At 57.1% G+C, this 20,343-nt stretch overlaps 5 protein-coding genes across 5 annotated transcripts; 2 read left to right on the top strand and 3 right to left on the bottom strand.

The window, feature by feature from the left end:
- Positions 1–873: 873 nt before the first annotated feature.
- NDH51 (NADH dehydrogenase [ubiquinone] flavoprotein 1, mitochondrial) lies at positions 874–2,464 on the top strand (the record flags this gene model as incomplete). Its single annotated transcript, XM_066779937.1, has 2 exons — positions 874–1,167; positions 1,235–2,464. The coding sequence occupies 2 exons, from the start codon at positions 874–876 to the stop codon at positions 2,462–2,464; spliced, it is 1,524 nt and encodes a 507-aa protein (XP_066629166.1).
- Positions 2,465–2,918: 454 nt separating this feature from the next.
- Positions 2,919–3,852, bottom strand: CDC31 (Calcium-binding component of the spindle pole body (SPB) half-bridge; the record flags this gene model as incomplete). The annotated part of the gene is made up of 3 exons (XM_066779938.1): positions 2,919–3,282; positions 3,393–3,514; positions 3,598–3,852. 3 exons carry the CDS (start codon positions 3,850–3,852, stop codon positions 2,919–2,921), a joined length of 741 nt encoding a protein of 246 aa, XP_066629167.1.
- A 1,238-nt stretch (positions 3,853–5,090) lies between these two features.
- Positions 5,091–12,144, top strand: SLS55_008531 (uncharacterized protein; the record flags this gene model as incomplete). Its single annotated transcript, XM_066779939.1, has 4 exons — positions 5,091–5,208; positions 5,723–9,573; positions 9,770–10,000; positions 10,051–12,144. The coding sequence occupies 4 exons, from the start codon at positions 5,091–5,093 to the stop codon at positions 12,142–12,144; spliced, it is 6,294 nt and encodes a 2,097-aa protein (XP_066629168.1).
- Positions 12,145–13,202: 1,058 nt separating this feature from the next.
- VPH1 (H(+)-transporting V0 sector ATPase subunit a) lies at positions 13,203–16,029 on the bottom strand (the record flags this gene model as incomplete). The annotated part of the gene is made up of 4 exons (XM_066779940.1): positions 13,203–14,099; positions 14,154–15,380; positions 15,433–15,668; positions 15,840–16,029. 4 exons carry the CDS (start codon positions 16,027–16,029, stop codon positions 13,203–13,205), a joined length of 2,550 nt encoding a protein of 849 aa, XP_066629169.1.
- Positions 16,030–16,794: 765 nt separating this feature from the next.
- HFM1_1 (ATP-dependent DNA helicase MER3) lies at positions 16,795–19,886 on the bottom strand (the record flags this gene model as incomplete). Its single annotated transcript, XM_066779941.1, has 6 exons — positions 16,795–18,394; positions 18,441–18,607; positions 18,662–19,240; positions 19,296–19,616; positions 19,669–19,696; positions 19,759–19,886. The coding sequence occupies 6 exons, from the start codon at positions 19,884–19,886 to the stop codon at positions 16,795–16,797; spliced, it is 2,823 nt and encodes a 940-aa protein (XP_066629170.1).
- Positions 19,887–20,343: the final 457 nt, after the last annotated feature.

The raw sequence follows: 20,343 nt of genomic DNA on the forward strand, positions 1-20,343 counted from the left end.
AGCCCTAATGGACCCTTGCTGCGCGTGGAGGCAAGAGCGCAGAGCTTGCGATATTGGGAAGGTACATACATGTGTTAGAACAAAAAGCACAGCCGCTGCACTTAATTCAGTGCTCGGTAGACAGCCCTTATATTGCGACAACATGGCCTAATCCAGATCTCGAAAGAAAATCAAATGCTGTAGAACCACTGAATAGCAGGATGGTGGTGAGTGTGAACAATTCCACGGCCTCAAAGAGTACGTTTAAGTGGAGTCACAAGAACCAGCCCGCGCGCGCAGAGGAGTCAAAAATCAATGAGCCATGTGAAATGCAAGAGATTAATAGTACCAAAAATTTCGAAACAGTCCAAAAGACCATTGAGCAAGCTTGTCACCGGAAGTCGAACTGGAACAATACGCCAGAACAGCGAAACAAATTTCTAAACAGCTTATAGACAAGATTCAGGAAGTTGTAAGCCAGTTCAGATGGATGAATTCGTCCATGTGATGATTGGGCCGAAGCCGACTCTCCAATGGGCGTTGGCTGAATAATCCGCGCACGGTGGAACTCGGCAGGCCGTGGCAGGTGGCAGCGTGGACGGCGGAAAATGACGGCGACTGTCGCGAGATAACCGTGGCGAAGCGGCTAGATGAGTCCGGCGAGGCTCCAGCGGGCAGGCGAGAGAGCGAGAGGCGTGATGCGGCGGTCTATGATGTGGTGGACGGCATCGACCAATGAGCGGCGCCACTAGTCCTCTTACGAAGCGCGCCTTCAACCCTCGGCCGTGCTTTGCCTGCCAACCTCGACCCGCTCCAGCATCGCATATCTCCACTCCACCCGCCCGCGGGCCCCAACACCAACCGCCAGCATCGAGCAGCTCGTCCGCTTTCACCATGCTCGCCCGGCACGCTCCCGCCACTCACGCCCTCACCGGTGCCTCGCACCGCGTGCTGCCCTCCGCCCAAGCCGCCGCCCGTCTCTCCGCTCCCACCGCGTCCGCCCGCCGCCAGCAGCGCCGGTCCCTCGCCACCGTCCAGGACTCGCCCGTCCACCGCCACGGCGGCCTCAAGGACCAGGACCGCATTTTCCAGAACCTCTACAGCCACCATGGCGCCGACCTCAAGAGCGCCATGAAGTACGGCGACTGGCACAAGACCAAGGAGATTATCTTGAAGGGCCACGACTGGGTGCGTTCTCATCCCCAATGGCTGGCCTGTGCCCCAATGGGCGATTGCTGATGGCCGTGCCGTACAGATTATTTCCGAGATCAAGGCCTCCGGTCTGCGCGGTCGTGGTGGTGCCGGTTTCCCCTCGGGTCTGAAGTGGTCGTTCATGAACTTCAAGGATTGGGACAAGGACACAAAGCCCCGCTACCTCGTCGTCAATGCCGATGAGGGTGAGCCTGGTACCTGCAAGGATCGTGAAATCATGCGCAAGGATCCCCACAAGCTCATTGAGGGCTGCTTGGTTTCCGGCCGTGCCATGAACGCGACCGCCGCTTACATCTACATCCGTGGTGAATTCTACCACGAGGCCACTGTCCTCCAGCGTGCTATCCAGGAGGCTTACCAGGCCGGTTTGATTGGCAAGAACGCCTGCGGTTCCGGCTACGACTTCGACGTCTACGTCCACCGTGGTATGGGTGCCTACGTTTGCGGCGAGGAGACCTCTCTTATCGAGTCCCTCGAGGGTAAGCCCGGCAAGCCTAGGTTGAAGCCCCCGTTCCCCGCCGCCGTCGGCCTTTTCGGCTGCCCCTCCACCGTCACCAATGTCGAGACCGTCGCTGTCGCCCCCACCATCTGCCGTCGCGGCGGCAACTGGTTCGCTGGCTTCGGCCGTGAGCGCAACTCTGGTACCAAGCTCTTCTGTATCTCTGGCCACGTCAACAACCCTTGCACCGTTGAGGAGGAGATGTCGATCCCGCTGCGCGAGCTGATCGACAAGCACTGCGGTGGTGTCCGTGGCGGTTGGGATAACCTGAAGGCCGTCATCCCCGGTGGTTCATCGACGCCCATTCTTCCCAAGCACATTTGCGACGACCAGCTCATGGACTTCGACGCGCTCAAGGACTCGCAGTCTGGTCTGGGTACCGCTGCCGTCATCGTCATGGACAAGTCTACCGACGTTGTCCGTGCCATCTCCCGTCTCAGCAAGTTCTACAAGCACGAATCCTGCGGCCAGTGCACACCTTGCCGTGAGGGTTCTACTTGGACCTACCAGATCATGCAGCGTTTCGAGAAGGGCCAGGCGCGCGCGCGTGAGATCGACATGATGCAGGAGCTCACCAAGCAGGTTGAGGGCCACACCATCTGTGCTCTGGGTGAGGCGTTTGCTTGGCCCATCCAGGGTCTTATCCGCCACTTCAGACCCGAGCTGGAGGCCAGAATACAGGACTTTGCGTCGAAGAACGGTGGCGAGGCGTTGGCTGGTGGTTGGGAACACGATGCCGCCAAGAAGGGCAAGCTCATTGCCCCCGGACAGTAAATTTAGATCACGGGAAAACTTGATGGGAAAGGACTAGTTGAAAAGATCAATTGGTAGACGAGAGGGACATCAAGCGGAGGGAAGGCATGGTAGCGGATCGCTCGGGCTGTAACAATGACACCCTATATTTTTCCTTGAGTTAGGTGTTAGCAAGTCCTTTTTAACTTTTTCCGACTGTGCGAATCTGTACATATCGTTGAAGCTTGCATTGGAAGTTTTTCAAATCTGCCTCCGTGAAAGTTATTATCTCGTTGCATTCACCCTCAACAACGCCCGCCCGGAACAAACGCCTTCTAAAGTTGCAATCGTAGAAGAAGAACAGCGCACAACACGCCCCAAACGGGTATTTCAAACCAACCTCCTACCGCACAACAAAACACGATCCACGCATCAAACTCTCCAAACCTCCTCTTCCCCACCCCCAACAGTTCCCCCATCTCCCCTCCCCTCTCACTCACCCCATGCATATCCCCACAAACTCCTCCCTCCCGATGGCGCCGTCGCCGTCCAGATCGAACTCCTCGATCATGGCCTGCAGCTCCTCCTCCTGCAGCCCTTCGCCCAGCTCGCGCGCGACGCGGCGCAGGTCGTCGAGCGTGATGCGGCCCTTGCCGCCTTCGTCGAACAGCTCGAAGGCGCGGTTGATCTCGTCGCGCGGGTCGCGGGTGATGATGCGGTGCGCCATGATGGCCTGGAAGGTCGGCAGCGGGAGGAGCAGCCGGGTCGGGCCGGTGTAGGCGGGGGGGTTTTGGTTGTTGTTGGCGGCCGAGGAGGTGGCCGGGGCTTTGGATTTGCTGTTGATGGTGTTGGCGGGGATGCTGGGGGTGGTGGGGGGGTTTGGTTAGTGGGTTCTTCTTTCTTTTTTTTCTTTTTTTTTTTTTGAGAGGGGGATTGTGTAGCTGTGGATGACGATTGGGGAGAGGCGTACCCGTTGGAGCGGAGGATGTTGAGGATTTCCTGCTTGGGCAGGTCGAAGCCTAGGGCCTTCATGGCGACTTTGAGCTCGTGGTAGTCGATGTGGCCGTCTTTGTCGAGGTCGAAGAGCTGGAACTGGAGGAGACGGACAAACAAACAATGAATGTCAACAACACCAGGTCCCTTTCCGCCCAACAAGATCAATGGCAATGACTTACTGCTTCGTTGACCTCCTCCCGCTGCTCGTCGCTCAGTTCCGCGATCTCGCCCCGCCCCGCGTCCGCCAGCCTCTCCCGCTCCAGCCGTTCCGCCCGCTCGCGCTCCAGGCGCTGCGCTTCCCGCTGCTGGTGCGTCGCCGCGCCGCCGCCGCTGCCGCCGCCGTAGGTGTTGGAAGGCCCCGCTGCGCCCGATGCGCCGCCTCCGCGGCCGCCGAGCCCACTGCCAAAGCCTCGCGACATGGATGCTGCCGCCATGGCCGGAGTCGTGGTCTTGGTGTTGTCCTTGGTGTTGCGGATGGGGAGGCGTTGGGCTGCCAGCTTGGCACGCGTCGCGTGGTTCGCGTTCTTTTTTGGTGGGGTTCGGCGTGCGGGGATTGATTGAGTGAGTGGGCGGGTTGGTTTGTTGCTTTGCTTTGCTGGCTGTGAAGCTGCGACGGCGAAAGCTTGTGGAAGACGCGTCTGCGGCGCGTGTTGTCCCCCCCGGCGTTGCTCGCTCGCTTAGGCACGGCGGCGGGGATGGATGGGCGTGGTGATGCAAGGATGCGGGCAGCAGGTGCCGGGGAGCTGCTATAGCTCCAGCGGGGCAAGGGTAAAAGCAGGTGAATGGTTCATGATGTCTGTTTCCGGCAGCACGGCGACGGCCACATCATTGCCGGGTAATTGGGTCTTGGGACATCGTGTTTTGTTGCACTTGGAGTGAATTCCTTGTAGGATCAAATGCGGGGTGTAAACACTAGCTTGCGTGCAGAAACAGCGCAACAATAATAATATTTGCATGCGCATTGCAGCACTGCTGTGCTTAGCTATCAGCATCCGCTACTGGCGCTCTAAGCTTCATCCGCGCTGGCTGGGGCGTGGACTCGAGCACAGCGCGATGGATGGGCTGGTGGCAGGCAGGCGCAGGCAGGCGCAGGCTGCCGCGGCGGTGGCTGCCTGACCGATGCCTAAGTCGAACACATAAAGAGCTCCATCACGTCCGCCAAGCGGGCATCAACTCATCTTCGCTGCATCGGCGTGGGCACCAGGCAGATAGATGTGGATAGCGTGTATTTCCGCAAGAGAACGTGGTTGCTTCGTCAATGTGAGGTCCTCGACTGGCCCTCTATCCATCACGTGTGGCTCTTAGCCGTGAGTCCGTGCGCCGTACCGCGAAATATCCGCCGGCCAACCTCACCACCACAGCTGTCCGCCATCGCCCTCTGCCCACCACCCCGTTGCGCGCAGCTCCACCCCAGCCCCTCGACCTCGTCTACCCTTCGCGACGAGTCGAGCTTCGCTCTCCTTTCGGCTGCTCCCTTCGACGCGACCCATTGTCGATTTCAGCGCATTTGCCAGTTTCCTTTTCCCTTTCCCTGGCGCGTCGTCGCGACGCTCCAGCCCCGTCACACTCGCGAAAGACGTGACGCGCACCTTTGCTCGCTTGCGCATTCCCGACAACAAACGACTCGCTTCCATCCAGCGCTTCGCGACGAACGCGATTGACGCCCCTCATCATGTCGGCTTTCGGCGGTTTTGGGAGCGGCTTTGGCTCTAACAACAATCAGCAGCAGCAGCAGAGCACAGGCTTTGGCGGCGGGTTCGGTGCGAACAACAACGCTAATACGAGCGGAGGTAAGCAATGAAACTCACTCTATTTCTTTTGCCCTTGGCCGATCCTCGCGCGAATCGACCCTGGAGCTCTCGACATCCCCGTATCGCAGCGCCACAGACAACCACGACATTGACATTGCCTTTCTCGCGTCTTTCCAGGCTTTGGCTCTACCGGCTTTGGCTCCAACACCGGCGGCAGTCTCTTCGGAGGAGCTAACGCAGGCACCGGCGGCGGCTTCGGCTCTGGTGGAGGTACGTCTCAGCTTCTGGACTTGCAACGCTCCTTCACCTGCTTCGGTGTCTTGAGCAAAGACAGTCTGGGTCTCGCTTACGGGTGACGGCGCCTTCTGTCACGGGTTTTCCTCAAAAATGCGCATCGACTCGCGACTTTTGCGCTTGTCACCTACACTCATTGCGACCATGTGGAACCCATCTCAACCCAAGCAAACTGGGGGCGCACCTTCGAACAACTCGCTCGGGGCCTCTACTAATGCAAACTTGAATACTGGACATTCGCTGACACAAACTTCTACAGGTTTCGGAAGCAACACGTCAAGCTCGCCCTTTGGCGCAAAGCCTGCGTTCGGCGCACCCACAACGTCAAGCAGCGGCAGTCTATTCGGCAGCGGCACCGGTACCGGTACTGCCACCACAGGAGGTACGGGCTTTGGAGGAGGCGGCTTCGGTAGTACCAACACCGCGAGTACTGGCTTTGGAGGCGGCAACACTGGAGGAGGTGGCCTCTTTGGTCAGCAAAACAAGCCTGCCTTCGGCGCTGGCACCACGGGCACGACCGGCGGTCTGTTCGGCGGCGGCGGCGGTGCTAACCCTACAAGCACGACGGGCTCTGCGTTCGGGGCTGGCGGTGCGACTGCTTTTGGCGGCGGCCTGAACCAATCGGCAAACAACGGTACGGCCAATACTCCTTTCCAGGCTCATGTGGAGAAAGACGGCGCCACTAGCCAGAATGCACACTATCAGACCGTCACCTTCCAGCAACCTTACCAGGGTTTCTCCCTTGAGGAACTGAGATTGCAGGACTACGCGCAGGGCAGGCGCTACGGTAACGCGAATGGTCAAGCTGGTGCTTTTGGCGCCAGTACAGGATTTGGAGGGTTTGGCTCAAACACCAGCACCCCCGCTCCCGCCGCTACGGGCGGTTTCGGCTCGAACACTGCGTCTGGAGGAGGTCTCTTTGGAGCCCAGAACAACACGAGCAACACATCCAGTCCGTTCGGCGGCGCTCAGAGCAATGCCACTGGCGGGTTTGGCTCCAACACCGGCGGTGGACTTTTCGGTGCCAACAAACCTGCTACCGGGGGTCTTTTTGGTGGCAACACCGCCTCATCCGGTCAATCCACCGGCGGCTTGTTCGGCACGGCAGGCAATACTGGCACTTCGGCATTCGGCGGCGGCAACGCTGGAGGTTTTGGAAGCACTCCTAGCAGCGGTGCTGGTGGTGGTCTGTTTGGAGGTGCCAATCAACAGCAGCAGCAACAGCAGAACAAGCCTGCCTTTGGTGGATTTGGCTCTGGCACCGGTACTGGCTTCGGCAGCTCGACGACCGGCACCGGCTTTGGTGCGAACACCAATACCAACACTGCAGGTGGTGGTCTGTTTGGAGGCAACACTAACAACACGACTTCTGCCTTCGGTGCCAACAACCAGCAACAACAGGGCGCCTCGAACCCCTTCGGAGGCTTTGGTCAGAACAATCAAACTCAGCAGCAGAACCAACCCTCGGGTGGCGGTCTTTTCGGTGGCTTCGGACAGAACAACCAGAACAACCAACAACAAAACAAGCCTCTCTTCGGTGGTGCTACCCCTGGCGCTACTGGTGGCGGTCTGTTCGGTGGTAACAACAACCAACAACAGAACCAGACTGGAGGCGGTCTGTTTGGTGGCAACAACCAGCAGCAGAACCAAGCTGGCGGAGGTCTCTTCGGCGCAAAGCCAGCTGGCACGACTGGTGGTCTTTTCGGCGGTGCCAGCAATACCAACACTAACACTGGCGGTGGTCTCTTCGGTGGAGCTCTAGGCCAGAACAACCAACAGCAGCAACAGGCTGGAGGTGGCCTCTTCGGCGCGAAACCTGCAGGTCAGACCGGCGGCGGTTTGTTTGGCGGGGCTCAGAACAACACTGCGAACACTGGTGGTGGACTCTTCGGTGGCAGTCTTGGTCAGAACAACAATGCGGCTCCCTCTGGTCTCGGTGGTGGTCTCTTCGGCGGAGCCCAACAGCAAAACCAACAGCAGCAGCCGCAACTTGGTGGTAGCCTTTTCGGCGGATCAATGATGGCACAACCGAGCACGAACCAGAACCCCCAATTGACTGCCTCTATGAATGGCAACCCTTACGGAAACGAGCACCTCTTTGCCAGTCTCAGTTCTCCCGGCCAGAGCGTTGGTCCCCTGGCTACGCCGCTATCGAGCAGCCAGAAGCAAAAGAAGAACGCGATTCTTCCACAGCACCGGATCAACCCCGCTGCATCTTCGCGCTTGATCACCCCCCAGAAGCGTCTCAACGGCTACGGTTTCTCGTACTCCACGTATGGTACTCCGGGCAGTGCTATGGGTAGTGGGAGCCCCAGCTTCAGCGGTAGCCTTATCGGTGGCGGTGGTAGCTTCTCAAAGTCCTTGTCAAAGAGCTTCTCCACAAGCAGCCTGAAGAACACCTGGAACGCGGAAGACAGCATCCTCTCTCCTGGCGCTTTCAACCCCTCCAAGCGCCCGGCCTTCTCGAACACCGGCAGTCTGAAGAAGCTCAACATCGATCGTGCTCTCCATGTTCGCCCGTCCCTCTTTGGCGAAGAGCCCAACAGCAACCCTGCCTCCCAAAAGAAGCGGGTCAGCTTTGACGCCAGTACCACTCTCAACGGCAGCCTGGACGGTGCGAACGGTGCTCTGGTTCCTGCTGACCGTGAGTCGACGACCCCTAGTGCTGAGGAGCAGGGCTTCCTTCGCTCGTCTAAGAACGGCGAGAGGCCGACGAACGGCACCGCAGCTAACGGAGACAAGACTCCCGAGATGGAGCAAGTTCGGGGCAATGAACTTGCGGTCGTCCCCGAGGAACCCTCCGAAACCGATAAAATTCTCAAGATCGCCAACGAAAAGGCCCGCAAGGCACAGCGGGACCAGACTCCTGGAAAGTACTGGTCTGAGCCTAGCCTGGAAGAGCTCAGGAAGCTGAGCAAGCAACAGCTCAAGTCCCTTGAGAACTTCAGGGTTGGTCGCGAAGGCATCGGTGAGATTCAGTTCGAGCACCCTGTGGATATGACTGCCATCAACTTGGACGATCTCTTCGGCGATGTGATCCAGCTCAATGTTCGCAACGCTACCGTCTACCCATCGAAGACCTCCACCCCTCCGATGGGTAAGGGTCTTAATGTTCCGTCGCTCATCCTGCTTGAGAACTCTTGGCCTCGCGCCCAAGCTGGCAGGATCGCGGTCCACGAGAAGGCTGGCCCTCGCTTCCAGAAGCACATTGACCGTCTGAAGAAGGTCGAGGGTACGGAGTTTGTGTCATACGATTCCAAGACCGGCACCTGGACCTTCCGTGTTCAACATTACACTACCTACGGTCTCGAGTATGATGATGAGGAAGAGGACGACGATACCATGCTTACCGATCCTCCTGTTGACCTTCAGTCGCCTACTCCCATGGCCAGGCGCGGCCCTTTGTCAGCAATGTCACGCATGTCTCAGGACGACTCTACCATCATGAGTCTTGCTGAGTCCAGCCCCGATGACACGTTCGATTTCAAGAGAGGTCCGGCCAGAAGGACCAACGTCCCCGGCAGCTTTGATGAGGAGGGCGATTACTACGAGGACGATTTGGTGTACGGTCAAGATGACACCCTCAACAGCACTCAGTCTTTTTTAGATGAGCGCTCCGTGGGTCCCTACGAGGATGGTAGCGACATGGATGATGCCGCCTCCTACCGCAGTGGATCGGATTCGGAACCTGAGCACACAATGGCAGGCTCTTTCCCCATTCCGGATCTTACCACGGAGCAGACGCCCGCCAAGAACACCGTCTTCAGCGCTTCCGGCATGCCCAAGTCGATTCTGAAAGCCAGCCGTGTAGGATTTGGCACGCCGACCAAGGGGGCCTTTGATTTCGAGGGCGACTGGGCTGCTCAGCTGCAGCGCACGATCAGCCCCAAGAAGCAGGATCGTCAGACCCTTCGCGAGAACCAGAGCTCTGCTCTGCGACAGTTCGACGACGACATCGAGGAGACGCCTAAGGCTCCGACGTTCGCCAAGAGCACCAACAAGTCTTTCTCGAACAGCATTGACCTGATGAACTCGTTGTTTGGACAGAGCACGGCTCGTCGGTCCGCCACGGCCAACGGATCGCCGATCAAGAAGGGAAAGGGCCTTGAGGTTTGAACCACCCATCCCTGTTTTTGTTTGCACATATTCTCTCATTTGGGTACGGGCATGGCGTCTGGCTTCTCCCTTCGGATCCGGTTGGCATCTTGATTGGGCTTTCGCAGGGGGCTGCTGGACGTCGCGCCCCTGACTCATGTACGTAGCATAGCACAGATTGAACAGCATACTGAAACAATGGTGTTAACAGTGGCCCTACCAAAAGCGACCCAAGACTGGTGATGAACTTGACGACCCGACCGAGGCCGAGAAGGCCTTCCACGAGGCTTTCAAGCCGACTTGGACCCATGACGGCACCCTCACCTACACTGCTCCGGGCAATGCTCCCAAGATGCAGGGAGCCTTTATTGCCAACCTCAAGAACTCGATCGTCAGCGAACACAAGGATGTGCGATTCGCCAAGTTTTCTACGCCTGAGGATGTAAGTAGCCCGTCTGGCCATGTGCACAGGACGTTACTGATGTGATGTAGATCTGGCCTGCGACCATTGTTGAGCAAGCCAGCCCGAACAACACAAACTTGATCGACGGGTCAGACGAGGAGCCCCCTCGTGCTGAGACGTTGGAGATGAAGTTCGCCGATCTCGCCAATGCGGTTTCCATCGATACGCCGGCTGGCAGGTTTGAACAGGAAGTGTGGAAACTGGCCAGCATCCTTTTCGACAGCCTCAGCGCCGACGACATTCCTGAGGGCGTCCCTAACGACCTCCAGACTTTTGAGAACCAGATCCGGACGTTGAAGCTGAGCGAGTTCTGGAAGTCGATTGTGCTGGCTGATGCTGATCGCCAGGCACGCCTGGCGACCTCTGCTGAAGAGAGGGCAATTGCGCGTCTGTCCAGCCACAGCGTCACGGAGGCTTGCGATGCTCTCATCGAAGGCAAGGACTTCCGATTGGCTACCCTTATTGCCCAGATTGGCGGCCCGCAATCTTCCCGCGAGGCTATCGCTGAGCAGATTGAGGAGTGGCGCACTCAGCACGTACTGTCGGAGATGAGCGACTCAGTCCGCGCCCTCTACACCATTCTCTCCGGCGAATTCACCGTATCGGATGGTGCTCCTGGTCCCGCTTCTGAGAACAGGGCTGAAGATGTTCGCATCTCATCCCGCTTCGGTTTGGACTGGCGCCAGGCGTTTGGCTTCCGGTTGTGGTACGGCCGTCAGACCGATACCGCCGACGACGGACTGATCGAGTATGCCGTACAACGCTTTGAGGATGAACTTGGTGAAGGTGACGAGAACGTAAAGCCTGTCCCGTGGTTCGTTCGCGCTGGTATCAAGACGGGCTGGGACGATCCCACTCCTCAAGAACGCCAGGACGTCCTCTGGGGTCTGCTCAAGCTCTACAAGGCGTACCGTCAGAACGACATGACCTTCTCCGTGGCCGACATCCTGGCTCCCGAGAACACAACGGGTAACCCAGTCAACGCACGCTTGTCGTGGCAGCTACTGACGCTGCTACGCGCCCGCAACATCCTCCCGCGCGAGGTGGTATCCTACGACATGGACTACGACGGCCCACGCGAGGGCGAGCACTTCAACGCGCGCGAAATCACCGAGATCAGCGACTCGCTGACCCAAACCTTCTCCATCCCGCTGCTGACGGCCCAGCACTGGACGCACGCAACCTGGGTACTCATCCACCTCACCGACGACGCCGAGCGCGCGGCGGCCGTCAAGGACCAACTCTCGTTCAACGCCGGGCTGATCGGCGAGGACGCGGCGTCGGACGCGACGTTTGCGCACCTGACGACGGCGCTGCGCATCGCGCCCAGCTGGATCTACGCGGCCAAGGCGCAGCACGCGCGCGCGGTGCTGGGCGACGCGGTCAAGGAGGTGCAGTACCTGCTGGCGGCGGGCAACTTCGCGCGCGCGCACGAGGTGCTGTGCCGCGCCGTCGCGCCCGCCGCCGTCGTCGCCAACACGCAGCACGACCTCGACGCCCTGGCGGCGCTGCTCGCCGGCTTCGCCGCCGCCCCCGAGAAGGACGTCATCGAGTGGCACGCCGGCGGCGCCGTCTACGTCGATTACCTGGCCCTGCTGCGCTCCTCCCACCATCATCATCACCACCAGACCGCCAACCCCTTCGCTTCTTCTTCTTCCTCTCTCAATGGCGCCCGCCCCGGCTCGTCCGGCTCCAACGTCATCGTCGCCAGCCAGGACCTCGCCGCATCATCCTCGTCATCGTCCTCGGCACCTCCTCCCTCCGACATCAAACCCGTCCTCCACCGCCTCTCCGCCGCCCTCGCCGGCATCGCGCCCCAGCTCAACGCGCGCGAAGTGCTCGAGCGCGCCGCGCTCAAGGAGATTGCGCGCACGGTGCTCGAGGGCGTCAAGAAGCTGCAGCAACAGCAGCAGCAGCAGCAGCAGCAGCAGCAGCAGGCCGCTGCCATGGACGGATTGGAGAGCGCCGGTGCCACGGATGCCGGTGCCGGTGCTGGCCGGTTCGCAACGGAGAAGGAGAGAAGGAACGTGCTGCGCATGGGCGTCACGGAGGAGGCGAGTTTGTGGTTGGGGAGGGGTGTGGGCGTGGAGTATTGGAGGGCTGTTGTTGGTGGGGGAAGGTGATTAGGTATCGAGACATCATCGTTGGAGAGGATGGATGGGAGGAAGGGCAGGGGGGTAAAGGGAAAAGATGAAGAAGAAGAAAAAATAAATGGGCGATGAGGTTTTGGGATATAGTTGTGCGTTTTGAAGGGAGAAAGAAGGACGGGAACGAAAGAAAACAAGAGGGACGAGGTGCTACCGGGGAGGGGGGTTTTGTTTCCTTCTTCTAATCAGCGAGCGGGTGGATGGTTTTTATCTCTTCTTGAATTCTTTTTTTTATTTTTTTGCTTCTCTCTGCTTTTACTGCTTCCTACTACTACTACCGCTACTCGACTGCGACTGCGACTCACTGGATTGCGTTGCTTTTCTGCTTTGCGCTGTTCTTCTTCTCGGCATTTGCTCTTGGTTTTTTATTTTGCAAAACAAGTAGGGTAGAGAGAGAAAAGGGTATGCATATGATGTCGAGCAGTGGGTATGTAGTCAGTAGCGAGCGAGTAGGCAGGCAGGCAAGGCAGGCAATCGACAGTAATGAAAAAAAACAAATAAAGGAAAAACGACAAGTCTTTGAAACATGCAAAAAGGGACAGCGTTGGCATCGGCAGTCATGGTGTACGTATGCATTTCGAGCATGTAATTTATCGATGAAAGCATGAAATGGGATGATGGATGGTTAAAATTGTAGCAACAATGATCGATCAGTCAAATTCCAGTTCCTCAATCGCAACCACTCGCACGACGCGCGCATAAGCCATCACACATACACCCAGAAGAGCGAAAAAAATTTCGAAAGAGGCACCCCAGTGCCGTATGAATTTACCTATCTAATAGCAACAAAAAGCCAGCAAAACAACTGATTGTACAAGGCTTCTTGCCCAACCACCACTCCAACCTCTTACCCCCCCACACACACATCTACACATCCCATCGCTCCCCAACCCTTTCGAGGGAAAAAAGCAAATTGAGTCGAAAGAAAACCACTCACGCATGCTTGCTTGCTCCATCATCCAGGCCCGCGGTCAAGCAACGAAGAAGCCCCATTTCTAGAAGAAACCAGAAAAAATGAGACTTTTTCTCCTTCTCTACTCGACCGGCTCCTCCTCGAGCAAGACCTTGAACGAAAAGGGCTCGAAGGGGATGCCGTCGCCGGCGAAGTGCTTGCTCATGGCCTCGACCCAGTGCAGACGCAGCGAGTGCAGCATGGCCGAAGTGCCCTCCATGATGCAGAGGACGAAGACGGTGAGGACGAACCAGAGGTAGAACAGGCAGACAACAGCAATAATGCCGACGGCGCCCTCCATGCCGAAGGCGATGCCGATCGTCATCTGCCACAGCACGATGGAGAGACGCTGGTGGGCCAGCGACAGCGCCCAGAGGCGGAGGTACGACGCCGTGTGCGACACGCAGTTGAGGCAGAACTCGATCGTGTGGATGACCTGGTGGATCATCTCTTCCGAGAACTCAAACTCTTCGTGCTCGCCGCCCCCGCTGATGTCCTGGCTGATGAGCGCGACACCCTCCTCGTCGTCGCCGAAGCTCTCGCGGCCGCCGTTGAGATGGCCGTGCTCGTCGTCGTCGTCCAACGCGCTGACGCGGCTGTTCTCGCCGATGCCACGGTAGCCGTGGGCGCGAGCCTTGTTATGCTCGTAGCGAAGATAGAAGGGCTTGAGGAAGAGCATGATGGGAACCTGAGCGACGGCCAGAAGAAGCAAGATGATCTGAATGGGACCTTGGCCCTTGTACAGCGGGTCCTCAATCGTGCCGGGTGACAAGAACATGTAGATGAGCATGTTGAGCAGACCCGGGGGAGCCTGGCCAATGGCGTACCAGTCGGTGGACCACTTGTAGACGATGGCGAAAACAAGGTAACCGAAGATAGACTGGAAGAAAATCATACCAGGAATGAAGTTGCCCCAGATATCAATGGGAGACTTGAAGTGCTTGGCGTTGATGTAAGAGAGGCAGAGCGAGTAAGTCATCTAAGTAAGCACTTGTTAGCAGAAATCACCCAGTTGAGAAGAAAGACAGCTTACGTGAGACCAACCGAGCAGGATACTCAGTTTCATCTTGTAGCTGTTGGAGAACAGGAGGTCGTTCTCCGTCTCGTGCCATCTCCAATCGAGACCGAAGGGGTAGGTGTAACCCTCAACGCGAGTCGCCTCGATCGAGTCTCCAACCTTGAAGTCCTCGGGGAACTCCCACATAGACTTGAAGAACGGCAGGGGCTTCGAGAAAGCATCGCAGTAGATCAAACCGGTGTACATGGAGAAGATACCCATCAATAGCATGATGTAACGACCGAAGAAAGCCATGCTGAACAGCTCGTCCAGCTTGCCGCGAGACAGCTGTTTCTCCCATTTGATCATGGCGAGAGCGGCGCATGTCATGATGAAACCGTGACCGAAATCACCGAACATGACGGCGAAGAGGAAGGGGAAGGTGACGATGGTAGGAAGACCCTGGTTAATTTCCTTGTACTTGGCAGTACCGTACGCGTCGATGATGGTCTGGAAGCCCAGCGTAAACTTGTTGGTCTTGATGTAAGTCGGCGGGGTCTTCGTCGTCTTGATCTGGTTGACGATGGTCGGAACGGAGAGACCAGCGCGGTCATTGACGTCCTGCAGGGTGGACTTGATCAGACCTAGGGAGTTCGTGGGCGCCCAGGCTTCCGCAATCAGCGTCTTCCGCTGCTGATCGTACGAGAACCTGTTAAGGGTCTGGTAGACAGCCTTCTCCTTCTTGATGACGACCATCCAGGCAGCCAAGCTGCGGCCAATAGCCGTAAGCTCAGCGTCCAGAGTCTGCTTCGTGTTCCTCAACACGGCAGTCAGGTCATTCAGCCTGCTGTTGACCTCGTGGATCTGGTCGCGGCGGAGATCGCTGTTCTCGTCGACACTGTAGAGATCGGCGCCGAGGGACTCGGAAATCTTGCGGATCTTGGCGATGATCTCCTTGCCGTGGGCGAAGATGACGAAGACGTTCTTGTTGATGCCCTCGTTGGTCTCGGCGTTGATGATGGGCTCGGGGATCTCGCTCTGGTTCATGTAGAGGTTACCACGGAGGGTACGCCAGAGGATGCGCTCGAAGGCGGCAATCCTGTCACGCGGAATGACACCAGAAACGAAGCCGATGTTCATGACGGAGAAAGAGCGCTCCGCGTCGCCGTTTTGGCCGCGTTGCTCAACGTCCGCCAGAAGCGGAGCGTCGTCATCGGGGTCGTCGTCCATCGAGTGGCGGATCTCCTCGGTTTGGCCGCGGGCCTGTGTCCGTGTCAGCCGCCAATGCTACACCGCGTCGACCGATATGCCATACCCTGTCAAAGAAGCCGCCAGCCTCCCTCAGCACCCATCTCCACTCGGTGAGCTCGACCTCACGCTTCTTCAACGTCTCGTAGCTCTCGTTCAAGCTCGCGATGCGGTTCTCGAGGCTCTGGGCGCGATCGGCGAGCTCGTCAATCTCCGAGGCAGAAGGAGCGGCCAGGGTGTTGTTGAACTCGTAGATGGAGCGCATCGGGATGCTCGACTTGTCCATCTGGGCGTGGAAGTAGCCTGTCCGTCCCCGATCAGTCACGGCGCAACCTCAACGAGCAATCTTCCTGATGTCCTTACGCAGCTGGCGTTCCACGTTATCGAGCCGGCGGATCTCCTGGGTGAAGGTGCGCTGGAAGGCGGTGGTCTCGGCGTTCAGCTGTTTTAACACGCGCGTCCGTCAGTCCAAACCATCCATCATCTGGCGAACACGGCGGCCTCCCATCTCCTGCATGTCCTCTGGGCCACTCACATCGCGGAAGTCCATGACACCGAGCTCTCCCAGAGCGCTAACGACCTCTCGCCCGATTTCATTGGAAATGTAAAGCTGGGTCAAGGACATGTCCGCCGAGCGGAACAGCGTGTCCTGAGGTGGCGCCATGATGGCGGCGGTACGGGATCAGGATGGTCCTCGGATGGAGAATCCTGATGCGGCGAGAGCGGTGGGGTTGGGGGGTGTGATGGCGGTGGCCGGTCTGAAGCTCGAGGTGGTAGCTTGGGCGTCGTTGCAGATGATGCGGCCACGGCTTGGCACTGATCCGTCACGTGGCGGCTAATCCAAATAGATGCGACCGCGTCATACCAACCTTCCCGTCAACAAGCACACGATGAATGTCAATGTTTGACTCCGAAATTCCAGTTTGGTTTTCTTCTCAAGAATTCTGCCACAGCAACTTGATCGCGCAGTTCCGCCACTCTGCCTATCGAAGCATGCCTCCACCCGTAGAGAGCAAGCCAGATCTTAACCTAATCCATACCACATGTCCCATTATCGATTCCCAGGCCATCATATCTTCCAGCATTTAGCCATCTTAGGTGCCACAACCATTGCAACACCCGTCCGCCCACCCCAAAGCAATACACCCCGCCTGTTGTAAATGCAACAATAGTAGTACTCCGCAACCGGCACCGCGCAGCAGCACATGCGACCCGAACCCGAACCCATTAAATGGTGCATAGCAGTACCACCCGTCCCAGAGATCCGCTAGCTCCTGCAGATGCCATTTTGTTCCATCCGATACATCCGGTACATGAAAAGTTGCCAGCGATAAAAAGAAAAGCAAGTCAACACCAGAAAACGATCCTTAATAATACAGTCGCACGAGAAAAAAGAAAAACGAGAAAACCAGGCCGTCGCGAGCCCACTTTATGTGAAGTTGACGAAGGCAGCATATTCCTCGATGAGCCATGGGTCGATGTCCTCGAGTCCGGGGGGAATGACCTTAGGCGAAGGCTCCTCAGGGGACAGGGGATCCGGGTCCGGGTTGGTGCAGCGCAGTCTGGACGAAGTTGTTGACTGCGACCGGACAGAGGACGTGTCCAGTGCTCTTAAAGGTTTCCTTGCGACCCGCGGCGAGCCCATGGAGCTTGTGGATCCACCAGCGCTGCGTGGCGGTGGTGTACTTGTGTAGGATCGCTCCTGAAGCGTTGGCCTGAGGCTTCCCAACGGATGCTCAGGAGACCACGACCTGCTCGGCTTAAGGGATGGAAGTGATTCTTTCGGTGGTGCTAGATCTCGAGGAATAGCAGGCTCCGGCGCCGCTTGTTGTTGTCCGCGAACCTCTTCTGGCTTCTTTTCGGGAGCGCGTGGGCCGGGGTTCTGGTCCAGAAAGGCAACACCAGCCATCAGATCCGCGAAGAAGTCCCCATCGTCGTGGAACATGTATTCATCATCTTGCTGAGCGTGGTAAGCCGAGTTGCTTTTGGCTCCGTATGCCTGAGTCGACGCCATTTCCTCAGTGGGTTCGGTATAGTCGTTCTCGCTTGTGATAGGTGGGTTCGTTTCTTCCTCTTTCTCTCTCTGCAGGAATGATAGACGCGATGGCTCGCCACTTCTGGAGGAATGTCTCGGCCTCTTATTGGAGCTGCTCACTGAAACAGGGGTAGTTTCAGGCAGGGCGTGCTTCGCCTCGGCCCGAAGTTTCTCGTACCCCTGGCGTGCTTGGGGCACAGGCTGGCTCTCTAGCCCTGACGTGCCTGTGAGATCCAGGCTCTCGACATTCCGCGGTGTTCCAGCGCCCGTGTTCAGGCCGCGTTTGCTAGGGTAGAGCCTAGTCTGCGTCTTCCCATCCGTAATGAGGTGTTTATTATTAGGACACTTCTTTCCGCGTTGCGTACTGTTGCCGGCCTCGGGGCCAGTAGTCTTCGCTGGCTTGGGCGCCTTGTCAAGCCCCTCTTTGCAGCAGGTATGCTTACATTGTTGCTTATTCTTGCACTTGTGGTTGCACGCCCATTTCCCGTTGTCCAATCTCTTGGGTGCGCCGTTACCGTGTGCCCCGGCTTGCGCGTCCACGGCTTGGCCCGTACGACTTGTTCCTAGGATTTCTTGCGTGACCGTTTTCTGAGACCGACGGGACCCGGCGGCAGGATTCACTGAGCCATACGCCGGTAATTTGTCAATGTCGACAAACTCATCAACGTCGACCAAGTCTGAATCGTCAATCCCGCCGTCTCCGTATTCATCACTATGGGAGCTGCGAGGTGGCTGCGGTTGATGAGTAACACCTTCCAAGCGTCTCTTCGAAATGTTCATTCGCAGATGCGCTTGGAGATGAGCAGGGATCTCGGGTTGAACGGTTGCGTGTTTCATCGTACCAGCTACTTCCTGGTCAACAACTAGACTGTCGCATTCAATGCCTTCGAACTTACCAACATCATCGCACATCACATAACATGTGACAACCTGGTTCAGGCCGGTCAATTCAGCACAGAAAAGCACATCTTGACCCTTGCCAAGCTTTGCTGCACTGTGACGAGTCAGCGGAGGCCAAAGAAAGGCAGCATCTTCTGTACCTGGTGCGCCGGAAATGCACCATCTTTCCAGCTGACGTCTCCGCCATCAGGCAAATGAACAGCGGGATTCGCGAGGGCCCCCGGCCCAATGTCAACGGTGGCTTTTCGTTCATGAAACCGATCTCGGCTTTGAAATTAACGGTAACGGTCTGCGCTGATCTCTTTTCCTATTCCGTACTTAGCGAGACTGCACTAGGCCTGTGGACGGCACAGCGACTAACCACACCCTTCATTTGCCTCAACGACACGCGGAGCTTTGGAAACTCTTTGACTTTCGCAAGCAAAGAGTCACCGTAGGGTGGATGCTTTCCCAAAACGGTTTCAAGACGTTGGGCTTCAGCAAGCTCAAGCTCGTCTATGCTTCTCATGCCGGCATTAACAAGCTTTCGGACACCGACTGGTCCAATGGATTCGATCTGCTTCATGGTCAAGGGCGAGTCGTCCCAGACTCGCGAACACATGCTCCTCGAGAGGATCAACGCGTTGCGGACCATCACTGAATCTTCTTTGTGAATAGCACAGTCGACAACGCATCGGATCAAGCGACGAGTGTGCTGAAATACAAGGTTGAGGTCCTGGTTGTACTGGGTGCGCTGACGGACCAAGTCTTCATCACTGGGCAAGTCCACACCACCAAGGACAGCTTGAATAATGAGCGAGATCTTGTGCGGTGTCAGATCCAGGTTGACGGGAATTGGGAACTTGATGGCTGGTGATAAGTTTATGGCCTTGTAGAATCGTTTCTCCGTCTGTCGGAATCTGATTTCCCGGAATTCGCTGGCCGAACAGATTGCTGATAGCTGTCTCTGATGTCAATAATCCTGTGCATGAAGAGATTCGGACTAGCAAGCTTACAATCTCAGATAACTTGGCTTGTGGCTCAAGCGCGATGAAATGTTGCATGGTATCAAGCCGCGCAGCGTACCGAGCCATGATCTCTCCGTACTCTGTAAGTTGAATTTTTTGTTCTCCTTCAGCAAGATCTGAGCAAGCCAAGAGCTCCAGGCCACGTGCACAGATGTGTTCCAGACGTTCGTCAAGGGTGCTTCCGGGGACATCGCCCTCGATCTCATAGTGAGTTGGGTTTTTCTGCAAGCGCACATAGAGGAAAGTGCCCCGAAGCCATTTCTTGGCCGATTGCAAGTCCCATATTGTACGTAGACCTATCTCAGCATTCTGCGCGTTTGTTAGTAGCTATTGAGCCGGATAGTCAAGAGCGTGAACTCACCAGATGCTCGATAAGATTGAGGTGTAGGCTGCAGACAGTTAGCGCCCGAATCAGAAACTGAAGAGGATACGAATATTGTGCTTGACATACCGGCTTTCTAGAATCTCCTTCCCCGAGACCATCATCTCATATCGCCTGACCTTCTCGTTCTTCGTGATGATGACCGCCACAGCATTGTCGTCAAACTGCGGTCGACCAGCTCGCCCCAGCATTTGCATGATCTCGAGGTCTGAACACTCTCGAGTACTTGGATGCACGTATGTGATGGTATTCTTGATGATGACGAAGTGGCAAGGAAGATTGACTCCGACGGCCAAAGTCGATGTGCAGCAGATAACTTTGAGCTCTCCGGCAAGGTATGCTTTCTCGACGGCTTGTTTGTCGTTCAGCGAGAGGCCCGCATGATGAAACGCCACTCCCGTAACTGCGCAATCTGCATGCCGAGGTGAGTACCCCATGCAAAACATATCAACTTCGGAAGGTGAATTTACCACGCAATGCTGTTTCTTCAAATATTGGCAACCTCCTTGGCTGTTCCCAGAATCGTAGCCTGGGCTCACTTTCATTCCACCATTTCGCAAGAGAATTTGCGGTCTCCTCGCAAGATTTCCGTGTGAAGCAGAACACCATAATCGGCTTCTTTTGAGAATACCTAGCGATAACGCCCGGTAATCT

This window comes from Diplodia seriata (genome assembly GCF_021436955.1).
Source record: "Diplodia seriata strain FDS-637 chromosome Unknown scaffold_9, whole genome shotgun sequence".
NCBI lineage: Eukaryota > Fungi > Ascomycota > Dothideomycetes > Botryosphaeriales > Botryosphaeriaceae > Diplodia > Diplodia seriata.